General features: G+C 43.0%; 1 protein-coding gene across 1 annotated transcript in view; it reads right to left on the bottom strand.

The window, feature by feature from the left end:
• Positions 1-24,943, bottom strand: part of ABTB2 (ankyrin repeat and BTB domain containing 2) — a 130,298-nt gene that overhangs the window by 27,478 nt on the left and 77,877 nt on the right. Inside the window, exons 2-3 of the mRNA XM_009949453.2 lie at positions 20,404-20,550; positions 17,487-17,697 (exon numbers count right to left, since the gene is read on the bottom strand). Coding sequence (XP_009947755.1) covers positions 17,487-17,697; positions 20,404-20,550 — 358 coding nt within the window. The remainder of the gene's footprint in view (positions 1-17,486; positions 17,698-20,403; positions 20,551-24,943) is intronic.

Here is a 24,943-nt window from a genome sequence, read left to right as displayed (position 1 = left end):
GATTCACTAAAACTATACAGAGGCTACATGCAGAGAAGGATCCCAAATCTTTAGAGATCATTGTGGGTTTTCGCAAGGGACTGAAAAAAGAAGAAAGGCTTTCAGTGCAGTGCAGTGAGCTGACGTTTGAGTTCAAGGCTGGAACCAAACTCTACAGTTCAGGCCCATTTTACCCTAAAAAGCCAGAGCTTAAAGTCACTAGCACTAAGTGAGTTAAGAACAGCTATAAAAAGCTATAGCTCAGTCTCACCTGTTCTCTTTTGTATTTTTTTAAAGGAATAAGCATAAAAGACATATCGCAGGTGTGCACACAGAGAAGGGAGTCATGGGACTAGCAGGGATATTGCTGGATTGCTGAGTAAGCCAAGCAGGCTTTTTCATAGCTTTTCAAGGCTCCTAGGTAGGGGTCCTGGGAGACCCCCCATACAATGAGCAGAACTATGGAAGGAAAAAACAGGTGAGAATTAAACTAACCTACAACAAAACAGTGAATCATGTAGGAGGGTGGCTAGAAGAAGATGTGTTGTTTGACCTTCACACCGAGGTGGAAAAACCCCGAGGATAGCAACAGAGTCAAAAAGAAAACAGAGTGAAGCCTCGTCAATTGGCGAAGGCAAAAGACTCTGAGGCAAGACAGAGTATCCAAAACCTAAACCATGACATGTTGATGTGGAAAACAGTGGCATATTCACAGTTCGGATTCTTAAACACTAAACCCCTCTTCAAGCTACAGGAAAAATATATCTCTGAGTATGTAATTATACATGAATAAAATAACAACAGAAATTATGATTTAGAAAAAAACACAAAATCTTTGTGCCAAAACACAACCAGCTTAAGTGAGGAGCCATTCCTTTCAGATTCAAAATATTTTACTGAATTTGCAAAAACCTCCCACATTTACAGAGAAAAGACAGGAATTATCATGCTGGATCTGACTCAAGGATCATCTCAACAAACGCCACGTCTTTCAAAGCAGTCCCAGATCTTCACAGAAAAGGAAGAAGAAATTTAATCACAGCCAACTGGCCCAAAAAGAAAGTTTTCTTCTGAATTCCCCTGAAACCATAACTGGCTCACATCTTAGAAGATAAGAGTCGTTCAAATTTTAGTGGATCATTATCAAGTTACTAAGGTCTTGGCTTGGATATGCCATGACACTAACCTCCGCAGTTTAGCAAGTTGTCCTTCAGTCAGATGCTAACGGAATGAAAAACATCTGGATGATATTATATTTATTGGGATCTTTTCTCCACTGAATCTGCCTTCACAGTTTCCTCCGCTTATAGAATATGAAACGGTACAAGAATAGTTTAAATCTAGAACTGGCAGCTCTGATCTTTCTTCGCAACCCTAGTAACCACAGACAGAAATACCACCTTTTCCACCCTTGTCTGCAAACCACACTTAGAAATAACGTGCAGCATCAGACAGGTTTTACTTCATGGTAACTACAAATCAAAGTAAAAACTAAATTCAAGCTCACTAAAAAAAAAAAACAAACCCACGAAGCAATAATTAGGAACTCACTATGACTCTTAAAAAAGACCCTCAAATCTGTGGTTTATTTATTATAACCATATTTTACAAACTTTGTTTTAACAACACAGAAAAGATTCCATTTTCAGGCTGAAAACAAGTACTTGTGCTGCTCTGGAATGTGCCATGTGTCTCATTAGAAAAACATATTTGTAACATCTGTATGCTGTGGCAGAAGGAACTCTTGGTTTCTAGACAGACAGAAAATAATTAAAACCAGCTTCAATTGTATATAGTTGATGATAAGAGGCAGATAGATATACACGATAGTTTAAACTACAACAATATGGTCATAGTTATGTGGTCAAGGATGTGACTGACTTCCATCTGCCTCCGCCAGACACACACAGAGCTGTTTGATCCCCGGCAGGCACCGCGAGCTGCCACCTCAACAGAGGAAACGCAGAGGAAGGGAAACCACCAATCGTGCTCCTCTTGGTCTTCTCAACTCCTTGACATCCTAAAATTCTCCATAAGCTGAAAGCTACTGCAAACAATCTAGGAGATGAACTATTCTTGCATGACTCCAGACCTAACTGCAGCCTTGACCTCAATTAATATACAGCTGTATGTTTAAATCACTTGCAAGAAGATCAGATGCAACGACAAGGCCTGACTTGCTGAATCTTACATTAAAGACAGAGAACAGCGCTGGCCAGTGACCTGTGCGTGTCAGCTTGTACCTCCAGACTTGCTGAGGTCAATTCTACAGATCTGGGAAGGATCGATCTGGGTCTCAAATCCCATCTTTGACCGCCCGAAAGCATCCTCCACAGCCTCCTCCCACCATGGAACAGTGGCTCTGGCTGGGTTGTTTGCATCAGATCTGCTAAGCTTTTCCCAGCTCTTACAAAAAGGTCACCACCCTGGTTTGCAAGCCTTCCATTTTGTAAGGACAAAACACTTTCTGGACGAGACCTGACTGTGGCCCAGCCCTTTCACCCCAGATGCTCTGGAGGAAGCAGTGCTCATGCCTGGTGGGGTGGGAATACACCTCGCTGCTGCCCCTCAGGGCTGCCCAGACCCGCCGAAAGGATGCTTCCCATCCGCACGTCCCTCAGAAATTGCTGTCTGTCGTTTTTGCTTTTACAACTTCAGTTTCTAAAAGCCCAAATGTGCTTGTGCTGAGTTGCATAGGAGGTCACAAACTGCCTCAAACTTCAAAATCAACTCACAGGGAAAAATCTTAAAAAGTCCCCTTGTGTTGTTGTTTTAAATACTACTAAATTTTAATTTTTTTTTTTTTAAAAAAAATTAGCATCATTGGCTAACAGAAAATAAGAAAAGAGAAAGGCCGTTCTTGTGGATTTCTGGGTTAGTCGATGAAAAGGGCGCAGGAGATTTTGCAGGAGGACAGAAACGGCTGGCATGTCTTGTTCAGACCCCCTGAACCAGTCTGACATTTGGAGGCCCAGCACCCCTGACCCACCCCAAGGAGACTGACCGAGGAAACCTCGCCGTGTGCGACAATTCCTCCTGCAAAGCAAAACACCAGTACGTTCTGGAGCAGGACACAAATACAAACTACGTGAATTCAAGACATGAGCCTGTAACAGCATCTACGGGCTAGGCGGAGATAAACATGGGCAGAGTGCCAGGATGGGGTCTCTGCTGGCCTTGGATTAGCCACGATCCCGTGGGCAGGAAAACCAAGAAGTGACTCCTATGGTTCATTCCAGCAGCTACGCTGGCAAACTAAAAAAACCCCATTGCTATTTGCAAGCAGATTTATCTGGGGTCAGTGCAGTTCTTCACTATCCGGTGCTGAGACTCCTCCTTCATCATTTTTTTTGCCCATTATAGTTAATTCCCAAAAGCACTGGTAGGATCGAGATAACAGGCCTCTTAGTTATGACTTCAATCTGATTTGCCAACAAGCGTATGTTAAAAACATATGCTGATTCTCAAGCCAAAACCAATCTGCCAGATTCAATCACAGAACTAATTTTCAGGGCCCAGTTGTAAAATCCTGAAGGCCCAGCATTGCCACGCTGATGAAAATCGCCTGAAGCTCCTGAGTTACAACTGCGTGAACAAAGAGCCAGAAAGATAAATATTTTTGTGCAGCTCTGGAATACTGAAAGCTGTTTAATTAATTATAACTGCAAAAGTTTGTTCAGCTAAACAAAGACAATCCTCAGCAAAGCAAAGGGTTTTCACAATAAATACAGAAAAGTTTCCCATTTACTTTACAGCACAAGCCAAAACCTAATTAATAGTCCAAAAGAGAAATTTTCAAACACAAAATAGTGGTATCTAGAGGCTAAACATTTCAAGGTTAAAAGGTGATTCTTGCATTTGCAGCACTAAGAAAAAGCTGATGAAACTTCTGTTTTCCCAACGGCTTGACTGACGTTACACTTCTGCGCCATGTCACGCTACTGTGAGCACGGCCTTCCCGTGAGGTCAGTCTCACCTGATGCTGACGTCAGTGTTTTCTTAATGACAATCTAAGTAATCTTTTGGCTTTTCACATTGCTGGAATCTGAGAAGTTCCAGAAGCTCATTTAGCACGAAGGCATGAGGAACACACCAATACCTGCGAATGAAAAGAACTGATTTTGGAGCTCTCTCAGGTGCAATAAGGTAACGTGTGCACTAAAACCAGGTACCCGCTCCACCCAGTAGTGTAATTACACAATCCAGGTTCTGGCTGCTGTATTACAATCACAGAAGGTCTCACAGAACAGCCAATATTTAGGAGAGTCTGTTTTCTTGAATAAAAGGCAATCAAGGCCACAGGGTGTAACATTTGTGAATGAACAGGCAGCAGTCTTCTAAGTCAGCGCCAGGTAAGACACGTAAGATCTGTCATTAATGAAAGATTAGATGGAGGAGTGACATGACATCTCTGCTGGATGGAATAGATGCCAGTGTGGCATTTTTAAAAATTATTATTTTGCAAGAGAATATCGCTTGCAAGCTGCTCAATGAACATATTTCACCGAGATCTTCAAGGAGCTTCTGTTTTGTTCCTCGGTTCTTGCCTTAAAATATTGGCAAGTCGCTGTGCAGAAACGAAGAGAGAGTTTTGTTTCATCCAAAGATGTTTGGTACCAGTGGTGAATGAATATGTTTCTGGTTTTTACTGGAAAGCATAATGAGTTGTATGTTTGCATTTTGTGTTAGATAATTAAATAAATAGTGCTGTGTAAGTCTATAGGTATGAGAAATATAAGCAACAGAAGAGTCCAGAATTTAAAGAAAACAACTGTTATGATGAAGTCAGTCCTTCTGTGCCAGACTAGAAATTTCCTCGCTCTTCCATTTTATGTTTAATATTCTGTAATCTCCCAATTTCAAACTCTTTTCTGCTTCTATCACCATGAGTTTTATGGTCATATCAATGGATAGCAATGAATCTAAGTAGCACTACAAGTGGCAGACATAACTTCTTAACTACGGGATTCTGATAGGTGGACTTCATCGGTCAAGCTCAAATTCTTTCTGTTTCCAAATATCCTAAATTTAGAGTATGCATGCATCAAATTTCAACATTTGGAGCTGAAGTGCTTCTCAGCAGATGCCACAAATTCCAGCTATGAAGTCTGCTTTCAGCACGATTACTGAGATCTGCTGCTGAACAGTCTCCTGCTTTGATGGTTACAGTGCACGAACTTTCAGTGAATTTCAAATAATAATGTTATGGTACCATACCTCAATATATATAACGTACCTTCCCTCCCTGGAAGCGTTCAAGGCCGCGCTAGCAACGCTCGTTTATACCTATGACATCTGCAGTACAGGCTAGGAGGTAGATTAAAAAACCCAGCTCTCCTACAGCTCTCCATACCAAGGTTATCTGTTACTCCATCTCTCTCTCTAAAAAGGCACACTTAAATAGCCTTATATTAATAGATAAGATAAACATTCTAATGGGGGGTAAGGCAATGGAGTTTTTTTATACACAGCTAAAACCTGTTCTTGCAACAGGTCCAACCTGCTTCGTTTTGACCATTGCAGAGGGTGCAGCACTGTGGTTACTACAGGGACACGGAGGAATTTCAAGCTCCAGCTACCCACTCAGCTAATGACTAGCATGACAAAATAATTTTTGTTTCTAACACCAAATTACAAGGATATTTTTTCTTTTCAGCCTCTTTAAAATTCTGCTGCCAGAAAGCAGTTCTAAAAGAAAGCCACAGAAGCATTGATGAATTATATGTTAAAAATAACGTTAAACATGCATCAATTCTAACACCAAGCACAACGTACACAATTATTCTTTTTCGGCTTGTTGAGGAAACTTGTTACCTGTTGCTTGAATAAACCTTTCTATCAACACCCAGTGCTCTGCATTCCAAACAGAAAGGAAGAGTAAGCAACACAATGTGTACGAAACATGGGAAACAGATAGGTTTTTTCCCCAGAGCTTTTAGCTCAAAGAAAACTGAAGAAACACAATTATTTGAGAAATAAACTAGTTTTTATTTGCCTTTCTTCACAGCAGGTACCTCTGAGCCCTGAGTATACGAACAAAGCTGGTCATAGCCCAAACTATAACACATCCCTATACCGGGGTGAATGCTGTTTCTACCCGTACAGTCAGATTAAGTTAATTTGGCCACTTACCCTTAAGCATATTGAGTGCCTCAACACAGAGAGTTTAGCAGACTAAAAGAGGTTACAAAGTGAGTTAATTAAACTATTGTAACTTCTTGTATAAGGAAGAATGGGATACCCAGATGGAAAGTCATTTAAGGAACATGTGTTTCTGTGATGTTCTAATGCACCAACTCTTCAGAGAGATTCTGAAGAATCTGGCAGCCACAACAGGGAACTGAGCACTGACTACCTGGCGCAGCGCACTGCTGCACAGAGGCAGCTCTTAATCACACAGTGTGGATGCTGTAAGCGATATAATTACAACGAGATACATTCTGAGCAGGTTATATTAGTCCTGTTATAACTGCATGCTAATGTGCTTATATTCCTCTCAACTAGCTTAACTATCTTCTCCTAGTACTGCCATCATGGACAACTCATCCTCTCCTACTGAAAAATCCTAGCACTTCTAAAGGTCTCAGAAGGGCCCCGTGTTTCTCTGGAAGGATCTTTTGCCTAGCTGAAGGAAGCTGAAGAGGTGAGGAATGGCTACGTGAATTCCTTACGTTAGCAGAGAGTTTTCCAGCAAGGCCTCTCCATTCTCTAGCCGTTACGATACACTTTCTAATCCATGGAAGAGAGAGCTTTAGGTACAAACTCTTCAGTGGAACTGGAGTGCCCAGTAGTTTGACTCCACACTGAAACTACCCCTTTCAGCAGCATCACTCCAGATTCACACTGATAAGCAATAAGAGCAAAACACAGCTCGGTCTCCTTCCTCGCTAAGCAAACACGTTAGACGAGCATGCATGGTATCAACACAAGGTTGTTTAGCCCCAGAAGAATCCACGAAGCTGAATCAGCTCAGACATGTAACTCATTTGAATAGGATTTGTCTTGCAGAGCAGATATGCTTTTTAAAACAGTCAGTTCAGCATTTACTGTAAAAACATGTGATGAAAACAGCACAGTTTAGCTTCGCTAGTGACCACCAGGTCATGGCAGTATGTGCACTCGTAGATACAGGATGAGGAAGAGCAAACTGCCAGGGTCGCCTTTAAAAAGGAAACAAAGCAGAGACATACCAATGTAGGATTACCCCAGGGAAAGCTTAGTTTCTAATCTCCACAAGGTCAAAGAGAAAGAATGATTGTTGCTATTATCATAAATTATACCCAGAAACATTTACTCTTCAGCAGAGCTTAGCTCTTCGCTCTCTGCTACTAAGATGTCAGGAACAAGAACGAAAACCCCAACAACCTGCCAGCGCTGGCTGCTGCACAGCAAAAGCTCAGAATTGCGTCTTTATTTAGTGTGGCCTTTGTTAAAGCACCAGCAAACTCCTTCCTCAGGAAACAGGCAAGTTCTGCAAGTGAAGCCCTGTAATTTAGTCCAATAGGAAATAATATTAACTTCAATTGGAAACAGCAATTACCGAAAAACTTGTCGGCTTGTTACCATCATGGTTCTTTGCGACACGCTCAGAACCTTTCATCCACAGAGTTACTGCTTTTTACTTACATCAGTTACAAGAGCACTACATTGGTATAATGATACTGTCTTTAAGGATCTGTGCCTTGGAAAAATGGAGACAGGCTGATATTAAATGACAGCAAACCGGCAAGAGTCAAGTAGAGACATTTGGACTCTCAGTCAGTCCTCTACTCTTTCAATGGTCTGTCCGAAAGGTGGAAAAAGAAGCCAGGAGACCTTGTCTTATTCATTTCTGTGTTTCTATAATGTCTTTTTAGTAACACGTGCTGTAACAGTTTTGTTTCAAGTTTTCCTGGATTATTTCTCCTTCATTTTTGATGCTAGTTTGCTGCCGAGTCTTCTCATCATGAAACAGCAAACAATAAACAAGACACAACACAGGGTGCCTACAGGCACTGAAGATTTCTGTTTGTACCAGCCCTGAGAAGCCAGGCAGCTAAGTTGCCAGGCTTTCATTTTCTCGCACTTTCTTTTTCATCTGAACAGATGGAAACTGAAGAGCAGAAGCCAAGAACTTAACATGGACATCTTTACAGTAGTTACAGTAATTACTGTAGCTGTAGTTACAGTAATTGCAGGGTGGTAGCGCACACACACACATGCACAATGGCTGTCATCTCTTCATTGCTAAACCAGACAGCTGAAGATCATCTATTTAGTTTTCAAACGTTTTTACAAATAGGGAACATTCAGCAGAAATGGCTTAGGTCAAAGACAGTCTTTCCAGGGATTTCCAGCAAGCATGGAGCTTTACTGTAAAATGCCTATGAAAGCAGAAAATAGTGTTTTTCAAACAAATGTTTTGAAACTGCCAGGACAACGACTGTCAAATGCCTTATTACTGCTCTCGGTAGGTGGTAAGGATCAACTCCTGCCTGCTGCCTACCTGAACAGCCAGTTCCAGGAAACAACGTATTGATACCTATCGATGGTTGGGATGTGATCAGGCTGACACATGTAAAACAACTTTAAGGGACAAATACTGTAATTAGAACCACAGAACAGCTGAGGTTGAAAGACACTCCTGGAGATCATTTATCTTGCTTAAAACCAGGGTCAGCTAGAGCAGGTTGCCCAGGATCACATGAAATTGTTAAGCTTTCAGGTGACCTGTCCCCTGTATCTGTGACATCTGAGACTTCTCAGACCATCCTTAACTACTGTCCATGGAAACCAGTGCATAAGCAGCAGCAGCAAGGTTTCAAGAGAGCTTAAGAGCCTGACTTTTTAGCACATGGCTTCACAAACAGCCACTAGCATCAAATTCTTGTTTCCCTGCGCACGCTCTTTTTTACCTGTAACACTTTCCCTGTGTGCCGAGGCTGGCTTAGGAAGGCCAGCCACAAAGTCTCTTTACTCTCCAAGAAGTCTGCTCTGTGCTGTTCCATTTCATAGACAGATTCTTCTCCTTGCAATTTTGCAGAAAATTTAAATAATCTATGTTTGTACCACACCTCCGCTCCAATACAGAAAGATCAGAAGGTACAGGCTACTTTGGAAACACTCCAGTAACACTACAAATTGCTTACAGCCAGTAGGATGGAAGAAAGGCTGTCTGTCCCAGGTGTGAGATAGGCAGAATTAAAAAAACCTGAGCAGTGTCTGTTTATACAAACAACATAAAAGATACGTGTGTGTGTGTGGAGGAATCCAATTCAGAGTAGAGGGCGCTGCCAGTTTCAGCAGTTACACTTGGATGAATTCGATCCTCAGGGTTTGCAGTTAATTCCCTTCACTACAGCCAAGGTCATCCCTCACATTCTGATTCTGCAATTTTTGAACTATAAAGAAATTTTAAAAATTATAAGACGTAAAAATCCCTCAATAGATGATGCCAGGCAAAGGCAGGAATATCACCAGGAACCCAAACATAACTACTGTCCGTCACCTCTTGACTTTAATAGGACTTGGGTTTCATTCACTTCACATCCCCAATACTGTGGCGCTCAGAGCACGCAGGGACACACAGACACGGAGTAATAAACAAACGTGACAAACATTTCATCCTGGAGCTCTCTTCAGTCTTTCAGTTAGGATACCAGGAGCACGTACGTAGAAGGAGTCCCACTAGCACAGGCTCTGACTGTTAAAAAGTCAATAGTTTTGACGTGATTCTCTTTTTTTTCTGGCTGGATGTTCCTGCTGGGATATGTGCTGAGAAGTCACCATAAAGAGCAGGGAGGCGAGAGCCGCTCACCACAAGTGTGATAAAGCTACTGACTCCCCCTGTGAAATGATCTACGTTCTCACTACTCTGAACTGTGGAAGATATTCAATATATTGCAACTATTTAGTGTGGGCTCAGCAAATACATAATCCTGCCTAAGGTCAGGAACAGAACTGTCAATGAACAGTTAATTTTAGTCACTAGATACATGTTGATTGTAGCTTACCGGCCTCTGAAATAGGGCCATTCACTCTATCTTCCTTGTGAACAAGTATCTTAAAATCATACTTAAGTCTGACATTAACTGGTGAAAGTCTGAAACAGGCAAAAATGCATGGTAACATCTTCTCTCTGTAGTGTTGGTGAAGGAAGCTGATCTTACCTGTTTATAGCCTTCTTATTCTGCTAGTAAATCTACCAAACTAATCTTTCATCAATAGCAAATAGCTTTTTTTTTTCTTTAAAACAAAGGGGGGCATATTTTCATGTCCACTCTGAACAAGCAATGCCATAATGGCACAGTTCAACATAAGGCTTCCTTCTGTTTCCCTGTATTTAATCTGTATATTTATATCCAAATAGCTCTGGGGAAAAAAAATAAAAATCAATGGGACTATTGCATGGGGGTGGGACTGGAATATGCTCACTGACACATCTTTCTGTAGTCACCCCGCTGAGTTCAGGGATACTCTGAGTGGATTTAAGTACTGTTAAACCCAAACGTATGATTACAGCATTATGCTCTCTGAAGGCAAATGACTGAATCGGGGTCTACTTTTATTATTCCTACATATAGAATAGAAAGATACTAAGATTTCTCAGGCAAGAGAACACAGAACTTATTTTATTGCAGAGTTTTTCAAAGACACAGCTCATTGAACTAACTGTATCAAGTTCTGTTCCTGATGTGGCATGGTAACAATGGGATGTGGCTGTAAAATAAAAGAATTCAGACATAAATATATTAAATTTGCATTAGGACAGGCTAGGCCACAGATAAATCTAAAAGACAGACAATGATGTAGCTATTGCACTTAATAAAATTCCATAAACCTGCAGTTGAAAAGGGCAGATGGGAAAAAAGCCTCATGACAGATCAGTGAGTCTGGAAATATTCATCTGGAGAAAAGATCTGTCGTGAAAAGCCTTAACCAGCACTGAAAGCAGTGATACTTCTCAGTGATGTAGAGGCTGCAGCTCAAGCAAACAGGTCGCAGCAGCAGGCTCTGCAGGTTATTCCTGATTTTCCTCCATTTTCTGCCAGTTAGATGCCCATGCAACACAGAACAAGACTTTCTGGAGACAATTCACATTAATAACTGACATGTTAGTATTTTCTTTAATATGAATTGATATCATTGTATACATTCGATTCATGTGATCAAATCACTCCTGTCTCAAGCAATTTCAGAATGAACATTTAGTTGGGCCAGGCATTTTCTGAACACGGGGAAAGAAAGCATCTAACCATGAGGGAAAGAGCTGAAGGCTCTAATTATTTCTACTGATGCACCTAGAGATCATCAAGTAAAAAGGTACTAAGTAAGATCAAAATGTGAAATTTAGAAAATGTGATGAGGAGGCCATCTTCATCAGACGGTCACTGGGAATTCAGAAATAGCCGTAGCACAGGGGCTCTTTATTTGCATCAACCACTGCAAGACTCTTGATAGGGAAACTGTGCCAGAAGACTCTTGAAAGTAGCACTGTAGGAGAGCAGATGCAAAAAACTACTCAGAGATTATTTTTCTCTGAGTAGAAGTCAAATGGCATGTCTCTGATGTGTCTGAGGACAGACTGAATTTTACAAAGCATGGAAGATAAAATAAGGCCATAAAGCCACTGCTCTACTCAGTCTGGTCTGAGCATTAGTATTTGAATCCAAGAGCATAACAGGCCGAGGTGCAGACTTGATCACCGCTGAACCAAGGGATGCTTGGACAGGATTTTGACACGGTATCAGGAACTATTAATTTAGACCCACCTCTGGTTTCCATGGTTTCCATGCTAGCCAGAGTAAATTTGGATTATATGCCACAAGACAAAAAATACCAAGTGTTCCAGCCAGTGACGACTCAAATCAGCATCTCAAATATTGGAAGAACATAGCATTTGAGCAAACAGCACTCAAAAATAGCATGAAAGGGCTATAGTCTTTTCTTCTGGCAGCATCAGATGAATTTTTCATCCTTTCCTGATAATTAAGGTTTCAGAGCAGGCACTGCTGAGAACACTCTGAAGAGAGAAAACCCAAGCAGATAGCTCAGCTCCTTCCTCCTCCTGCCCAGCTAATGTGCCACAGGAGAGCAGGCCCTACTCCATTTCTCCTGCTTGACCCTATTGAAAAATGTGGTTTGCGTGCTTATCCATGGGCCCTGGATCATGTGAGGCAACAGATGTAATGGAAGGACTCCTGTTGGAAGGAGAAAAAATTTCAGGTCCCTTTTGAACCTTGTAGATAAAAATCAGCCGTCCAGCTGAAAGCAGAATGAGCAGCAGCCTTTCTGAAGGATTTCATGTGACAAGGGAGAAACCGAGTGAGCCCAGGTTTGTTTACAATCACGTCACAAAACAGACTCCTCTAGAGAAGCAGCAAACCTGAGGCAAGCCTTCCAGACGCCTGCACGTGGGAAATGGAATGAAGCTTTCTCTTTTCCTATGAGGTGGCCCGCTGTGTGATTGTAGTTGGCTTCTTGCAGTGTCCACAGCTTTTCCAGCTGAAGAGCTGTGAGTTTCCATCAAACTGGCAAGCCCCAAATTTTACTGTTGGCAGCTGACAAATCCTACATCAGCTCTGGAATTTCACTAGCGTTTTACTGGATTTTCACCGACAGAGTCAGATGGGTACAGTCTGTGTGCTTCTGCTGATGTAAATTCTTTTATACTCACTGACATTTGGAATAAAATAATGCACCAGCAAACTCAGACAATGTGTAAAACTTGGCACGTCTGCAACATGGATAGCTCACAAAGGTCTGACATGGCCAGATCCATGGGCACTGATGGACAAGCCCAGCATTACTTTTAGAACATTCTACAGACCAACCAGATTAACAATGGGCAAACACAACTTACACTTCTTTTTACACAGGGTAGCTGGAAGAGGAGGAAGCCTACCAAAGACACGCAGATAATGAGCTACACAGTTGGAAGCTGGATCCAACTTTTTTGCCTATTCTTAGGTGTTAGATCATGGTAACTTTCCTACAAAAAATGCTGTATGCACATGACAACCAAAAAGAGCTAGGACGAGGGCAGCCAATGGTGTCTATTCCCAGCTTTAAGGCTAGACCGCTATCCTGGCCAATTAACCAAGGGTAGACTAGTCCACCCAGCTGTAAAATGAGCCTATAATATTGACCTTGGTTTGCGCTCTATGGGGAGCAGACAAATACTCCCTAAGATAAGTATCACTGAGAGAGCATTCTTGTGTTGACACACCATTAAAAAGAAGACAAAAGCTTTATATTCCACTTGGGAAAAAGTGAAGGGAGAAACAAACTTCATTTACCTTTGGATGGCCCTTCTCAAGTCACAGTATCCCAAACAATCCCAGCAAACATGCTCTGGTGCTCTGGGACATGATCTCACACTGCAGAGTGCTCCCAAGCTCAGCCAGCCTGACATAAGCAATGGGAAAAAACCCAGAGCAGTAAAAAAGCAGAAAGAGAGAGAGAGAGGGAGTGCCACATGTCTGCTCACTCTTCGTGGTCCAAAACCACATTGTCTGACCTCTGACACAATACAGACTATGACCTCTGACAAACTCAAAGAATTTTATTGCCCAGCAGAGACACTTTTTTTGCAGCAACAAAGACAGATGTGCTCTCTGATGACACAGACAAGCTCTTAGCCTTCAGGCGGTCAGGTGTATCGTTACTGAGTTAAGCAGCTTGTTCTCACCTCAGGGTCTAATTCTTTTGCCAAAGTGTTGCACAAGTGGCACTCTGTATTTGCAAACACTTCCTCAGGTGGCCTATTTGACACCAAACAGCAGACAGTTTACTGTCCATGCAGCAAGTAAGGTCATTGTGGGGTTCCAAGTGGGTCATGGCTTGGTCATACAGCAAGCAGCTGCATTCACTGTGGAAATGTTTCAAATATTTTGCTTAAGATACCACCTGGGTGCTTTCTGTCTAATTCTGCCTCCTCTCCTTCTTCTGCTTCAATGCCTTCACCTGGCAGTAAGTACCAGGACCAGCCATAACCAAACCACAAACTTCCCAGAGTTTCAATCCATTGGTATCCCAAATCATTCACATGCTGGAAGCCAGAAAGCTTCTCTATCTGCCAAGCTCTAGAGGGACGACTACATCCACCCCATTCCTGCAGGACTCTACCATTGACCCACCTCAGTTCTTCAGTTACCAAGGTGTTTAGCATGGGTAAGGCACATGGTTTATAGCTCAACCCGGCTCTGTTCGTTGCATACCTAACTGCAAGTGTGTGTGTTTTCACACCTTATACAGTTTGCTGCAGGGTACGTTCAGAAGCTTGGCTAGGTTTTTAAAAGCCCTTTATAGCATGTAACACCCTCCATTAGGCATGGTTTCGGAACTTCAATTCTACGCCTGCTTTCATGTGTAAAGACCTTCCAGACCCTACAGTGTTTTGATTTTCATAGCACTTTGCATCGCAGTGCGACGCACACAAAGCTCACAGGCACCAGAAAGCTGAGCAAGACGGAGAGCAGGTTGTCAGGTCTCCAGATGGACTGACCAACTGCAGCTCCTTCCACTGAATCAACGTGGCTCACAGATCTTCCCAAGACCAGGTTTTACCAAGTCTGCAGCTCTAACAGTCATCCCTCTCTTTGCTAAATTTCAGTTTAGTATTCAATACTAACAGATTTATACAGGAGCCCAAGAACTGAAGCACGAGCAAATGGAGAATAGGTCAGTGTTATCGTCCTTGTTGTGACCGAGCTTTTTTTCAGTAAACAAACTGGGATTGCAGTGCACATAAATATATCCCAGAGAGAGAGCATAAATGCACAAAAGAGCAATGCAGAGTTCGCAGCTGATTTAGCACAGCTCGGGAAAGAATAAAAGAACTGGGCTGCACAGCCTTGCCAAGTCACATTAGGTGAATCAGTGCCCTCATCTATCATGCCACGAGTCAGGCGTCTCACACGCAGCCTCAACCATCTCTCCTCTTAAGCTAGGAAAGAGTAAAGTATCTCCTGTATGAAGTGCTGCCAGCAATATTTATCCCACTGGCTATGCCAAATAACATGTGCAGAGGTCAATACAGTAAGACACGTGCAAATACCTCTTGGAGCAAATGATAGGCAGGGTTGGATGTTCCTTTCTGGTACACTAGGCAGTATTAATTTCATTTCCAGGTTTCATAAACTTTTCAAAGCCAATTGTTTAACCTGATAGTCCTCAGATTCTGCTCCCCCCCCCCCCCCCCCCCCATGTCAGTTTTTGCTCCATTTTAATATATCCTCTTTAATTTCCTTTAGAGCTAAGTACTGGTCAGGAAAAAATGGCAGAAATTTCCCTTACACCAGCTGTTATAGGATCTAGTGCGGATTTTAAAATATAATAGAGTCGCAGACTGCATTCCAAAAAAACTCCAGTGAACCATGTGAAGAGCATTGTTTGGGAGCAATTGGAGAGATAAGTGCACTCCTGATTTAACTCATTTATTATCCTCAGTGTACAAAACAAGTAGCTGCAGTAACATCATTATACTGAGAGTACTGAAAAGAACACAACACAAAATAGAAAGCTTAATCTACATTTCTGATACGAGCTGTTTAGCAGCTTCAGCTGTACAACTGTGGGAACCAGTGGTACAACTTTACGGAATCTGGCCTCATGAAAATTCTTTTTTTGCACAGTGTGCAAACACGAAATGCAGAATAAACAACCTTGCACTAGCTAGGGCATTTCAGTAAGATTAGTGAGCCCAAAACCCAGCTACCAACGGGCTCTGAGTCGTGCAGCCATGCCTCTTCCTATTCCTATTTTTATTCAACTTCACTTAATTACTCTTGGTTCTTCACACGTGTACATCAGTTCCCTCTCTCTGATGCTAGAGTTCTGGCTCAGAGATTGTTCTTTTTGAAAGGATTTTGGGGCAGGACCAGACCAATAGAAATAGTCTTTTCTACTTTGTAAAACAGCTGAGCTCCCACCAGACTGAGACCTCCAAGAGGCTGGTCCAGTACAAACTACAACAAAGTAAAGGAAGATGGTTCAGCAACCAAGAGAATGGAAACAAGTGACCACCAGAGGTAGCTACACAGACCAGCCACATGCAAAAATATTATGAATAGGCCTGTTAAGAGTGACCACTTTATATTTTTCCTCTGTATTTGAAGTTTCCCTTAACCTAGGGCAAGTCACCAAGACTGAAATTACAGAGGCTGCCTTCTGTCCAGTATGTGTTTTCCGCACCCTGGCCTGACAATTCAGAGCCTTAAAAGGAGACAGCTCAATCTACTATTATTCTCAAGAGGTCTTCTCACTCCTGACTAGCCAGGTTCTGGCCACGAAGCCATCAGCCACAGCTCCAATGGTGGTGGAGCTACAAGAAGCCTTTAGGGCTGCTGAAATTGGCTGGTGGCCTTGGTGCAGGCCAGCGTAGGTCTGCATGAGGCAGGGTTGACTTGCAGCATCAGAAATGCACGGACTGAAGACAGTGCAGTCTAAGAGCAATTAGGAAGTGTCTCAGTTAAAAAAAAAAAAAAACAGGCTATCCAGCATGAGCAGAGGAAAAAGCACCATAATCCCCACACATGCAGAAGGGGACAGAAGAAGACAGAGGGCTAACTTTTATAGGGTTTTAGAATGAATTTTAAGAATTAATTATTTGTATGTTACCGTGCTTTCATACCAACTTTAGAAGCTTGGGCTGAGTACAGTGAAGCCCAAGGGGGGAAGAAGAAACCATGTCATCTACAAAGCTGCTCACCTGTCCAACAAGCACCTTGCTTTTTCAATTTGTGAATGTGGCCTCCCTGCCAGGCTTCAACACCTCACTGCGCTGCTGAGGAGCTGGAGAGCAGGAGTTGCCTGACCTGTCAAGGAACTCAACTTGTGGCCAGGGCTTCTCAGCTCTCCGCTGCCACCAGCCTGTCAGGCAGACTGCCAAGGAGCTGGGCAGGAAGGAACCAGGGAGGTTTCTAACAGAAAAAACATCCCGCTGGAAAATTTCTGACCACTCTAATAATGGGCCTACTTTCAGAGTCAGTTATGGTGCTGGCAGAAGGTAGGGAGACCCACTGCATTTTCTGTTTAGTTACTGGCTTCCTATATAAATTTCTTTCTATACCAGACACATAGCATCAACCGAAGTAATCCTTAAGAAGGATGTTCATAAATCCCTTCAAACCTCTCCACAGCAAATGACATTGCTTTTCCTGAGAACGATGACAATTGTTAATTGGCGCTATTCAGAAGGTAACATTTTCTTTGGTAAGGTCTTTACTGCTTTAGGCAACCACATGTACTTTTGGCAGTATCTCTAGACAAGCCTTGTTGGCAGCATACAGTATGTGCCTCGCTCGGAAAGACTGCATGAAAAAACAGCTCACTTTCCAGTTCCAATTCCAAGGCTTCATGAACTTGGCAAGGCTGACAACATAATCTGGCCTGACTGCAGGAATAACTGATGCCTGATAGGTAGCTGCCCACAAAGCTGCCCGAGCTGCCCGTGCACATGCACTTACTCCACAGAAGGAGACCTTAGCCTAACTCCCTGACTACTAACAGTTGACCGACCTACATACCGTTCATTGTTCAGGGTCATTCTTGGAGGGTCAAGGTTGGGGTTCTCCATGGACTCCATCTGAGGACAGCGGAGGAAGTAGTAGAGGGTGTGGAGAGCATCAGGGGACCAGGAGATGGGTTGCTGCTGCCGGGTTTGCCGAATGGGGCTCATGCCTGGGCGGATGGTGTTCAAGCACTGCATGTGGTGCATTGCTCGTGATACCAAATCACCTGCACAAAGAGAAAGAATGCAAAAGGATCTCTTTACTATTCATCCTCAGTCCTCTTAAGTACCCTTTTTGAACTAAACACAACCTCTTGCAGCTAAGAGAAATGTCTTTTGTGTGCACATCTTCTTTCTCCTCTACAAATGCATAAGCTGTCCTCAAGCTGCCACTCTGCAGGTTGTTGTGTGGGAAATTTAACTCACTCTCAAATGACAAGTTATTAGTTAGGAAACATAGAATAAAACTTCTCTCAGTCACCATACAATTCAGAACAGCAGCTTTACAGTGACTTTTCCACCCTGTTTTATTGCTGGGTTTCCCCTCTTTCCAATCACATATAGCAGTTTCTTGCCTGCCTGCAAAAACTCCTGGTATCTTTGTAAAGTGTCCACTGCCCAAGTGGGAGCATAGCTTTCACAAGGCAAAGCCAGTAACACCAGTACAAACACTTTACTCACATCACCAGCATCACCATTTTATGTTACGGGATTGTTCTCCTTTCTTTTAACTGGGTTATGACATTCTACCCTCCCACCCAAGCACTTCTGACACATTAATGATGTTCAATATAGAAATCCCTTCTTTTAGGGGTCTGCTTCTCTCATTCCCACTCTAGCTACAGGTTTCTCCTGAATAACAAGACCTGACTCTCTTATTAACAAGCCAATCTTTATCACGCTGACTGTCACAGGCTTGCCAGAAATTTGCCCCTGAGCCTTGTAAGAAGCTCAGTCCAGGAGCTTTCTGGGCTGCTCAGTCCTCTTGGTCTTTGAACTCAAGCCAACCTGCCTCCGTGTCGGAGTACTGGTGGACTTGAGGAGGCCTGGAAGAAGGCGACCTGTATTACACAGTTTCTACTCAGAAAGGATTTTAAGACTGCAGATTTTTTAAAAGTTCACAGAGCAGTGACCCCAAAACAGCAGCTATGCAGTCACAGAAAGCTAACCTTTGTGTAATAAGCTTGCTTTGGGCACACCCTGTTTACCCTTCTTTTATTGTGGTGCACTACAAACTCTCAAGAGCTTTGCAATAAAGCTTCAGACACTACATCTTTTAAGTAATGGGACTACCATACCAGCGAGCTGAATGATTACTATAGATTGCTATACATAGCTAGGATCTATTTTTTCCTTGTGAGAATCCTCTGTTACTTTATGTTTTACAGTCCCCTAAAACTCTCACAGGAAATGTTACTCTATTGTGTCCTACATTTACAATACTGGGAAAGGATGGAACTGAAATAGTCGCCCCATCACAGAGCTGGTTCCTGAGAAAGCGCTGTGAACTCAGCCTTGCCACATATGAATTAGTCACGCCTCCCTCTGAAATGTTTAGGAAGTTATTATTTGTTCATTTGTATCTGTCAGCAACACACTGAATTTGCCAAACAACCTCTGGCTGCACCCATGGGGTTCTAGTGTTACACAGATTAGGGAGAAACCCCCCCAAAGCTACTGTACATCTAAACGTGACAACATTATTAGTGGTTCAGCTCACTGGAGTACCGAGAGTCTCAGTTTGCAATGTAAAGCCATGCCACTCGTTTGTTGCATAGTACATTCAGTTTAAGAACCCACTTCAGAATGGAAAAACCTAACATCTCTGCCTTTCCTCTTCAGTAGCTCCTGACTCTCCAGGATCTAAACGTTTTACGAGAGTCTCATGAATCCTCTAGCGTTGGTACTAACACAGAAGTCTGCACAGTTACAGTAGAAATGCATCTGGAATTCAAATTTCCAGCTCAGAGTAACGTTCCTTCTCCTTTGCACACTCACGCTCTTTATTTTTCTGGCAATGTGCAGTAACATTTTAAAAAAAAAAAAGTAGGCAACTGTATCAGGAGATCTATTCACTAGATGTAATGACCAAGTTGGCCAAAGCAGGGATGGGGGAAGCGAGAGAGGAAGCTGTATTCAATCTTAGACCCATGCTACAAATGTTCTCTTGTGTTCCAGGATAAATAGAGGTGTGTTAAAGGAATTTGAAAACCTCAAATTAAGGCAGGTTGCAAAATAAATGGTGAAACCCACAAAGTCCTTGCTGGCCCTGACATTCATTAGCATTCAGATGGTGGAGACTAAGAAAGTAATGCCAGCAGAAATGTTGCAAGGGAAAAGTAGACCAGGAAAACACAAATCATTTCTGTTTACTTTAAAGGGGCTTTGTGAGTAGTCTAGGAATGGAACATTTCATTTGGTTAGCGTTAAAAAAGAAGGTCTTGAACAAGTTTTTGTTACCAAAGTGCTCTCAGATTTTTTTTTTCCCTCCACTTTTTGTTTTTTAAGTAACCAAAAAGCTTTTCCTTGACTATCCTGCACTCTTGCCATTGCCACTGCAAACACTAACAAAGAGAAGCCTCTTCGCCAGCTGAGGGAGTTGCCACCGCTGTGTTCCACAAATGCACAAGAAAGCCTTCAGAGGCACCTAGGCAAAAGCATCCATCTTCTGTTGGCACTAACACCACTAACTACCAACAGGCTAGAAAAGCCACAACTTATACAACTCCAAAATGAATTAAATATAAAGCAATCTAATGAAACAACCTGATTTTCATAAACAGCACCACGAGGCAATTAAATCTTACACAACGTTAGCCAAATCCTGCTCACGCTGTCAACAACGGCAACACTCCCACTGACCTCAACAGCGGAGGGACGGGCTCTCCTGCTTTATTGAAAGAAACCCATGTTCGATCACATCCAAAACTTACTCAGTTCAGAGATGCTTCCAACGCAAGTTGCCAACAGAGACTGCTCCAAAGTCCGCAGCTCCAGCTGGGCGTACGCATCAGCCCGTCCATCGCTGCAGGCAGAGCCATCGTTGTACGGGCTGAAGTAGGCAGGCAGAGACAGCACCCCTGGGGACGAGAGCAAAGGACAGTCCTGTCACACGGGAAGTTACGGAGGCAGAAAAGCAAGCCTCTACTGATCGCAGCAACAGGGAAGCTGAACACGTTTGCACCTTTCTTGGGGGACTTGAGGTCTTTTGAACAGCTCAAATAAAACCAGTGCTGTAAATACCATCGGAATGGCTGAAACAGTGAAACTAGGCTCTAGGGAGTAAGGCTGGATGTTTCCACAGCCTTTAAGAACTAGAAACAAATTGCAGTTGAGATAAAACTACATGAAAAGCTCTAGTGAAGTCTCTGCTACTGTTTATACAACAACTCGGCTGTGCACACACAGCTTGCTTTTGAACAGCTGTATGCAGATTGCTAGATATAAAGGCCTGATTTTGAGAGGTGTGGAAGATAAACCACAAGTCCATCTAAGGTAAATGGTAGCTGCAATCTCTGCAACTCTGAAAAACAAAACCACGGGCTACGCCAGTTCTTTGAACCTGCACGCAGTTTCAGCTGCGCAGACGGCGTTTTCTCCATGCGCGAACCTTTGGATACGCCAAACTACACCCACGAGTTTTGAGGTTGACTCTATTTTCATCTCTATAAATGACCCCTCTGTAAGATAGAGAGATTAGAGAGATAATTACATTATGCACATGCATTCGCCACACACACCCTCCTTCCATTTTATCTTCTTGCACGCACGAGCGTTGATGCACAGTGAGCGAGCAGAACGGCGGATTTCCAAGCAGGTTTGTGCAGTTGTTATTGGGACCCCATCCCATATCCCTGAGACTCATTTGCACTGTTGGCAAATTAGAGACCATTTGGGTGAACGGGCTGGGAGTGGTAGCGAAGACTGGGGCTGCTACAAGACACCTGACAAACAGTTTCATGTTAAGACGCAGACAGTTTCGAAAAGGGGCAGTCGTTCCCCTCCTCCCAACCATCTTTTTCACCCGTTATCTTTGGTTGAGCACGGCAGATCTGCAGCCATAATGCAAGTCAGTGCAGCAGAGATCCAAAAAAGTACTGCCTCCCCTGCTCTCCTCCCAGAAACCCATTAGCTGAATAGTTTCTCTTCAAATTAGCGAGCTAAATTTTGTTGCCCTTTGGCCACATGTTTGCTCTGCGTGGCACAGAGGGAAGGGTGGGAATGTGACCTCTAGAGCTGATGTGAGGCGAGAAGCACGGATGTGTGTGACCGAGGCTGGGGCAGGAGAGCGGACCTGCCTCCTCCGGTGGCACCCTGGGGTGGATCTGATGAAACACGGGGTGACACGGCAGCCACAGTGCAGGCGGACTGCGAAAAGCCTTCTGCAGCGCACCCAGCCCCCGTTCCTGCACCCTCGTTGCTACCATATTTCCAGTTGTAGGCAGTTGCTACCGTATTTTAATTACAGACCTCTCCTGCAACTCCAGTAGCACATCCTGGCCCAAATTTTCCTTGATTTCAGATGAGGACACTTAGAGCCACAACTGCCTGTGCTCCTACCCTGCTGCATCCTGTACTTTTGGTTTTTCAACTTTGATCCACGCACAGCCATACCAATATATTTCAGCTTAGACCCACATTTCCTTCCTACCCTCACCTTCTGACCCCAGTTCAGTCTCAGACGGGGAGATACTTTGCTCCTATTGCAGTGACCTCCTGTCACATAGGTGCTGTGTATTCTTGTCCAACAAAACCCTGCCAGCTGAGCGGCAGTGCATTGTGCAAGGCCTTTGTTTCTTTGTCTTGATGTTTTCCTTTTGAAATTTTATGCTGAATTGATCCCCCCTACCCTTTTCACATCCTCTTTGCATCCTGCTTGGTGGTAAAGCCAAGCGCTGCATCAAAAACTTCCTGGATATTTTGAGGATAAGGGAATGATTTATCCTGTTGTGCTTCTTCACTGTACATCACTGTAGTTAATGGAGAAAACTCTGCCAATGCCCTCAGTAACCTGAATAATTAGGAAGTCGAGGCTTTAAGAGCTAACAGAAGCGATGCATGCAAACTAGAAGAGCTTGCTTTAAATGCACTGTAGCCTCCTATACAGAGCCTAAGCCACTTCCTTTTCCATGTTAAAGCTATGAAAGGATGTTTTAAAGACATATGGATTGAATTTACGGCAGAGGGAGAATGAAAATAGACTGATTTGTCAAATGTCTCAACTAGAGGCATATAATTCTACAGAGGCGAAATCAGAAACTGGCAGTTACATTACTAAGCCAGGCAGAGGGGGAAAAAAAAAAAGGGCACATTTTCCCTGCCAGCCAGTTTCAGTTGGTTCTGTTTTCTAACAAGGAATTAAAAATAAAGATTTGTAGAATGATTGAAGTTGGCTCACAACCGAAACAACGTTTTCTCAGTTTTTCAGTTAACAGTATGCCAGGTGCTGTGGGTAAGAGGAAACAGGGATGATTTATTTACTTTTGGAAAAATTACTCATAGAAGATAGTTGCGGAGAAGATTTATGTTCTCATCTGCCTTGGTACAGCTGAGGAATAGCCTCAATGTACAAGAGAGAAATAAGGAAGTTACTGAGACTCTGGCCACGTGCCAAAGCCTGATGATGCCACTGGGGATTTTCCCTGGGATCGCGGTGGGTATGAATCAGGCCCTCATTACCTAAGATTTCACAAAGGCTCCCCACGTCTGGCAGGTCTCGATAGGTATGAGCAGGCCTGGGAATGAGAAAACACACCTCTCGACACTGCTTTGGAGACGGACTGAGAGCAGCGACCAAACGGGCAGCAAAGTGGAAACGTAGCCCCCAATTATTACGTCTCGCAGCACGCTGATCAGGGTTTCCTCTCCGATGTGTTTCTGGTAACTGTGGGGAGCTGGAAAAGCATCTTTGCTCTTCAGATCAGAAATTCAGGCACAAGGACATCTACAGTCAAGCTTTGCCCACTGGTATTATCATTAGGAACAGGACTTAATCTTTAATACCAACTAAAAAACCATTGTTTGAGAACAGAGACAGCTACATTGCGATGCCTACTTGTACCCCAAATGGCAATATCTCCTCTCCTCCCACCCAAATCAAGGAATCTGCAGTCAAAAGGTGTTATAACGGTACAAACCGTTGGGGCAATTTCTATTTCTATCTGGCATTCGCATTTCTGTATTTTTATATTTGTGGCAACGCTGGTTTTAATCATGGCTAGCTAAATAAGCAAAACTGTAACTGAAATAAATCAATTCATGTCAAAACATTCTCTGTTTGAAAACACATTAAAACAGCCAATTTATTTCCTGACGTTCAAGAATGTGTTTTCCCCACAAAACAACAATGTGAAACAGCACGTCATTACCGTGCAGGAACGAACTATTCAGGCATGCCCACCACTGTTCTTACAATATTTTCTCTGATGTGGCCTATCTTGTGTTTCTTACACGTCCCTGGCTGTATCCTGGCATTCTGGTCACAGTCTTTTTTTTTTTCATTAACCAAGATTTTAAGTATGGGATCCAAGGCCAGGTGAAGTTAGTGAGAGTCCATTAATTTGAGATCAAACCCCAAGAGCACAAGGAGCTAAGGAGTCACCTCTCCAGAATGGCGTGAGGCAACACCCTGGAGCAGCCCAATTGAAAGCACGTTTGCGGCACTGTGATTAAGGCACGGCTGGCTAACAATTTGTTTCTGATATTTCCATAGCCTTTGAAATAGCAGCTGGAAATAAAGGCGTATTTATTCTACCTCAGTTAATAGACGAAACCTGTTCATGGGCACTTGCTGCCAACCATCTTAAAAGGCTGTCACGACTGGGTGAAATTCCAGTTAAGCAGCTCCTTAAACTCAAATTATTCTGCTTGCCTAAAGATTTTGAAATTGTTGTCTGTAATTTGATGCTTTTTAACAGCAACTGAAAATGTTTCCACAGTCTGAACTAGGTCCAGGGAAAAGTCTGTTCACACTCCTGGACATCTTTCTGCTTTAAGAGGTGCAGCAGTCCTGCTGAGAGCTTTGGCTATAGCGTGAATGGTCCCATGAGCAGGGCTGTGCAAAACTCTTGCGTGGTGTCCCAGAGCTGGGCAATCAGTCCAGTCCTCAAGCAAGGCAACTTCTGCAAGGAACTCTGGGTCCATCTCTGAACGCCCTGCGACAATTCAGAGGCTGGCATCAAGTTCTGCTCTTCTGATATTAAGAGACAAGCAAATGCAGACTTTTACCTGAATTTTATTTTAAGATTTGAATGTTTAAAAAACTTATTTCAAATAATAATTAAAGTACCCATGTTATACTCACACTTCATGCTGTCTGCATGTTAGATTCATGAAGAAGGACTGGCCACCATTTTTACCTTGCTGTAATGATTTCTGCTTTTTCTACTCTAATCTAAACCCTTCGTTGGGAAACAACTTCCTAGTGATTAACTCATCAGCCATTTGATGACTTTCAAACACTTACATGATGTC

Source organism: Leptosomus discolor, chromosome 12 (assembly GCF_034619465.1).
Source record: "Leptosomus discolor isolate bLepDis1 chromosome 12, bLepDis1.hap2, whole genome shotgun sequence".
Lineage (NCBI taxonomy): Eukaryota > Metazoa > Chordata > Aves > Leptosomiformes > Leptosomidae > Leptosomus > Leptosomus discolor.
The sequence above is the reverse complement of the archived record's forward strand: the minus strand, read 5'-3'. Positions and strand labels throughout refer to the sequence as shown.